The sequence below is a fragment of the Epargyreus clarus genome, unplaced genomic scaffold (genome assembly GCF_041222505.1).
Source record: "Epargyreus clarus isolate Ecla_fem2 unplaced genomic scaffold, WU_Ecla_fem_2.2 ptg000008l, whole genome shotgun sequence".
Taxonomy (NCBI): Eukaryota; Metazoa; Arthropoda; class Insecta; order Lepidoptera; family Hesperiidae; genus Epargyreus; species Epargyreus clarus.
Genome location: NW_027332216.1, coordinates 9,678,851 through 9,684,867, shown reverse-complemented (window position 1 = coordinate 9,684,867; position 6,017 = coordinate 9,678,851). Strand labels below are relative to the sequence as shown.

General features: G+C 32.1%; 1 protein-coding gene across 1 annotated transcript; it reads right to left on the bottom strand.

The window, feature by feature from the left end:
- Positions 1–587: 587 nt before the first annotated feature.
- Positions 588–5,647, bottom strand: frj (membrane bound O-acyltransferase domain containing farjavit). The gene is made up of 7 exons (XM_073075962.1): positions 5,237–5,647; positions 4,618–4,922; positions 4,066–4,217; positions 3,046–3,257; positions 2,587–2,760; positions 1,944–2,082; positions 588–1,662 (listed from the first exon to the last, which is right to left on the bottom strand). The coding sequence occupies exons 1-7, from the start codon at positions 5,464–5,466 to the stop codon at positions 1,420–1,422; spliced, it is 1,455 nt and encodes a 484-aa protein (XP_072932063.1). The 5' UTR covers positions 5,467–5,647; the 3' UTR covers positions 588–1,419.
- Positions 5,648–6,017: the final 370 nt, after the last annotated feature.

Sequence of the window (6,017 nt, the reverse complement as noted above, 5' to 3'; positions counted from 1 at the left end):
TATCATTTCAAGAAGTAATACAAGTTGTATACAACGCATAACAAATATGCAACACTATACTACCGTTTTCAATCACCAAAGTTTATTTTAGAAACTTCACATTTTATATAAAAATCGTCTATAAATTTACATTTAAAAAATCGAACTCCTACTTATTACAAACATTGTCTAATTGACTATATTTACCTAAAGTATGAAAAGGTACATAGTATAAGGTACACTTTCAAATGTGTTCCATTTGATTTCTAAATCAATTAGTTTATTAAATTACTTAATACGAAACTATTATGCATTAATAACAAATAAGCATAGAATAATCTTTTCTCACTTTTAATGTAATCTCAGAAGTACAGCCATTAGACTAAACGTAGTGGTTATAGTCATGTATATATTACAATATTTTCTATGATTTAAATATTATAATTTAATTTATAATAAGTGCATAGATATGAATGCTTCAATTACATGTTTACCGCAATGCTTTAGTTGGAACGTTCTTGACGTTAAAAAATAAAATTATACGTAATTATATTTAAAAAAATGCGTTGCTGTGTATAAAAAGGAGTGAAACGATACTTGAACTTGATTATGATGATAATAAATACGATCAAATGCATATTGAAAATAAAACTATCTATTACCGACACATTAAGTTAATCTTTTAAGAATGAACAAATATATTCTCGGAAATCAGTAGTTGAAATACGTTACAGCACGAGATCTAAATTAATCATTAAGAAGTTTCTAACATTCGAAGAGAAAAATATAGTAATCATTTACGTCTATGTACCATATCTTATCAAAAATCGTAACCACGTGGCCCGTAAAGATAACGTCCGCGTTACCATTGACTGAAATAAGTAGTCTTCACAATAGCCCAATTTTAATTATAAGGCCTTGGTTATATCTACTACCCGTGCGTGATAACTTGAGACCTAAATGTGATGACGTCATAGCGGAGTTGTAGAGAAATACTTGGAGTAAACTATTATCCACCTTTAATATACCAGAAATGATTGTTACTCCATTTAAATTTGAAATGGTACAATTGTGTTCATCGAAAGAACTTTAATTTGTAATACAGGGGAGGTGTTGTATTTCATACAGGTCTTAAGTTATCAGGATTATATCAGAACTGATTGGTAATTTTTGTCAAAACGTACAAACTGATACTAAGGGTACTGTAGCAGACAAAAACATATTTTTATTGGCAGGTACGGCCTATGTCAATTCGGCTATGTTACAGTTGATATAAATGTCAATACAAATTGTATGGAAAATGCCTTTTATCTGCCGTGGTACGCCCCTATCACCTTTTATGTAAATGTCAATGAACCCATACTAATTTTAAGTAAGTAACTTAGATTACACCCATAATATACCTAAATTGAGCTAGAATATTCTAATTCCCTGTACCATTTATTCCTTAACTTCCTTAGCTAGTGGGACCTTTTCGTCGCCTTTTATTTTCTTTGGTTTACTCACGGCATTGAGTACAAGGCCTATTATTAAAAATGCGAACCATACTCCATACCAATAGTGGTACACAGATGAATAGTATATCCAGATCCTGTCAAAGGTTAGGAGAAGGAAGGCGGCAGCTTGGTACGACTCTGAATGTGATCTCAGGAACCACATTATGAAGCCTATAATCTTCTTTTTCTGCGAATATAAAAGGTATGAAGTTTTAAATTGTAATAAGACCAAAAAATCTAAGAAAACTTGTGTAACATGAAAAAATCAAGAATGTAAAAATCAAGATTGTATAACTTTTAGGAATCACTAGATTATTATAGTATCAGTAATGAATGTAATTAAAAATGGGAGCATTTTCTGTGTTTTTCGCTCAGACATTATTATAAAATCAGTAAGATTCGATTAAAATCTCTCGAGACCAGTTTTATACTTAAACTCTTATATAGAACTGGTAAATTTAAAATTACCGTTCCAGTGGCATCTTTGTAGTAAAGCTTGTAGAAGATGTCTTCAGCCATCAAATAGAATGGACAGAAGTAAATGCAGAAGAAATATCCGGCGTGAAAACCGTGCCATATCACTGACACAAACAAAGCTGCATGAACCCTGAAAAAGAAGTAAAATAATATTCGATTTTTTTAAATAATTTTCAGGTTAGTAGTTATCACAAGATAAAACATTAAAATCCCTTAATAAATTACTATTTTTTACATAATATACGAGTAGCAAACGAACGTAATCATAAGTGACTACTGCCGCTCATGGACATCTGTAATCAACCCCAGATAGGACTAGATATTCGTGCTTGTGGTCGGCCACAGATGCGCCGCTACCCCTAAGGACTGAACGCCTTGGAAAAGTATTTCACCCTTACCACACCCTTCAAACCAGAACACAGCAGCGCTTAAGACTACTGTTAATAGGCAGAAATAGGTGTGGCGGTGGTGTCGCCACAAACAGTCGAACTACAAAGGTTTCTCCCACCTTCAAAAAAATAAATTTATATGATTACTCATTTTTTAGTCACCATTTTAACGTAGTTGTTAATAATGGTATCCTTATCCTAATTTGTACCAATATGTTGTTCTCATTCAAAAACCTTATACTTACTTCAAAGCCTTAACAGGGAATCGCTTGTACACAACCATAGCAACCCAGTACTGAACAGCCATATTCCATACTTTCATGGAATCACGCAATGTCTCCACTGTTTCACAACCCCATACATCCATTGACTCCACTGTCCTGAAGTCATATTGTGTTGTTTTTGCTTCTTCTTCTGACCTGAAATTTTTGGTATATTGCTTAATATCTATATGATTTCTGATATAATAAAAAAGATAGATATGACAAATATCAAAATTAAATAGTCTCTACTGCATAACCACAGTAGTAAAATCTATGAAAACAATCTAATAAACCATCAATAAAAAGTTTAATTACAAGAAAGAATACTAGTGCATATATAATTCGTAAAATACAGAATGTCTTTATTATTATTAACATAAAACACAACTAACTACCATGTATTATATTTACAAGTTAGAAAATATTATTATAAAAACTCACATCTGCTTCAACTTGAGGTATCCAACCCGTGGACCATGTCCAGGTCTATTCCGACCTTGTACAGGATATGCCCCAAGCCCAGCTGAGTTACATACACTTTCTGCAAGAGTCATGCCGCAGTAGATACGTTGACGGAACGCCGCGAACAGCGCCCAGGGGTACATCATCCTATAGAGGAAGCTGCTGTTGTTGTGTTCTTCTGTCAACACATACTGGAAAAAATTGTATTTCTTAATAGAAGCCTAGAACAGATGTCTCGGTGGAAGTAGTCATGTGAAATCAGGTGGTACTCATGGCGGAATACACTAGACATCTTTGACTGTCATGATGAATTTGTATTTAATACCAAAATAACGCTTATGATTTAAGATTTAATTTAATTAAATCAATAAATTAACTCTGTTTACCTGATTATAATTAGTAAACAACATAAATATATTTTATATGACTTCGTTTATTTTTAAGTCTTGAAACTTTACAGCAAAATTTTACTAACCAATGTTTCACTATCATCCAATGCTGCCATATATGTTTAATTAATTATTACCAAAGTTATACCATATATTACCATATTAAGTAGTTTCTTGCATACTCTAAATGTAACATAACAAGAACAAGTCGACAGAATACAGATTTAAAAAACACATGAATAATTTATAAATAATCATGTAATTGAAAGATGTATTATATAACTTACAAGAACAAAGTCACTTTAATATAATATGTAAACCTGACGTGAATATGTTGATAAGTGGACCTACATATACATTATGGCCTACATTTAATTACTTTTTAATTATAATAAGCATTACAATTGCTTAATTTATATGCTGAATAAAAGAGGACATCAATAGGTAATTTTTTACCGCACACATAAAACTTGTGAATTCTTAAATAATTCTTTCACCAAAGAGTACAAATAGCTGCCATGAAAAGTGTGCAATATTGATTTGTTAACTCATTCACTCCTGGTAAGACTATATCAACCTAAATATTAATAAATTGAACATTTTATCTTACCTCCAGAGGCCACAAATGTGTAAAAGCCAAGTATAGTGAAATATACAGTGGCACAATCTTCAATGTATTGATGGTGAATCCAGTGCAATCTACGTATTTACTGAAGGGTAAATGAAAGTAGTCATCAAATGTCCTGTATCTGTAGTATGGACCTGAAATGTTATTAACAACTTTACTTCTAAATATTTATTCCTACTCTCACATTCCTTAAGATAAAGAAAGACATCCTAATTCATTATTTAAAGTCTAGCCTAGATTCTAGAGTCCAGTTTAGTCTAGATTCAGACCGGTGAACTAGAATTTTCTGCTAGGAAATTTGGGGAAATATTTCACATACATAAACATGGAAAACCACTAACAAATCTATTTTTGTAGAATCATATACTTATTAAATTGCACAAATTTTTGTTAGTAGGCAAAGTGGCTGCAAAATTAAATAAGCCATTAAATGTAAGAAGATTACAAAAAGTGAGACCAGTCTACAATAACAAAGCTAAATCAATACAGCTTGAGTAATATATGTGTATACAAGTGTATGTTTAACTGCATTACCTGTAAGCAATCCTATATAGTTGAAAGCGTAATGGAACAGGTCCATAAAACTGGGGTTAATGAACTCCACAAAGTCATCATCAGTATCCTTCACTTTATCAGACTTCTTTTCATCATCTTTCTTTCCTTTAGTGGTCGCTAACCAGGACCCATTGATCTCAAATGCCACTCCTACCACTCTCAGTACAATGACCATGACTATTAAGTTTGTTTGGCCAGATGATAACGGCAACCCAAATTTGTCAGCCAGCCGAAAGAAGAAGAGGTAGCCAAACATTAAAAAGAATGTGGCTATGTGGCAATATCTGAAAATAAATATACATGTAAGAGCTGTTTAATGAATATTTATGTACTTTATCCATAATAATATGTAACTATTACCAGACTCATAGGTAATTTTAATAATATAAAGATAGCAAATAAGCCTGCAACCCATTAGATGATAAGTGGCACGTACATTTATAAATATGGAGCTTTTACAAAACTTATTACTATTGAATGAAATTAAATTTAATATAATCATTTATATATTGTGACACTATGTTTTCAAGCTTTAAGAGTGTATGCCCTTGGCTCTTATGAATTTATTATAACTATGACACTGAGCATAAGTACTTACTTCACTGTGGCCTGTTTTATAGCTATTATTCCCAGCAAAGCCGACAGTATGGGATGGATAGCACTGTATCCTGACACAATCACTATAAGTAAGATCCCAAGTATGGAGCCCGCCCATTTTTTCGAATTAACCGAACCCAATCGTCTGTAATATGGTCCGATGCCAACACTAAATAGAAGTAATGATAAATAAATAATATCATTCTTATTTTTTACGAAGAACGACAACATTTTGTAACTGTACTCTAATTGGAAACTATTTTTTCATCACAATAGCCTTAGATGTAACTTAATAAACTTTAACAAGATTTACGTGTACTATTTATTTACATTACTATACAATGCCAACAAAATCTCCGAAAGCTAAGTCCGAAATTATCAGACATAAGTCTGACAACTACTGACAAGTGACAAGTAACAATAACATTGACAATTGACATTAGCTGGATTGGATTATTGACCAAAGAGTATAGTAAGCTGTATAGGGGCTAACTGTGTTATCTACTGAACTATATGTACCGAAAATATCCGTTTGTGAAGTCTATCATAATGCGGATAACGAGTTGAAACTTAACAAGAAAAACAAGTTTTGACAAATTGACTTAGATCCATCAAAACAGAATGAATAGTGGTCGATCTTATTCAAGATTCGTAAACATTTTGGCTGCTTTTGGCCGTATTCAAATAAGTCAAGTAATTCGTCTAAATAAATTTCAGATTCGGCTGCGGTCAAAACTAAAATGGACATCGAAGATTCTTTTTCGTTTTCGGCTCAAAGACCG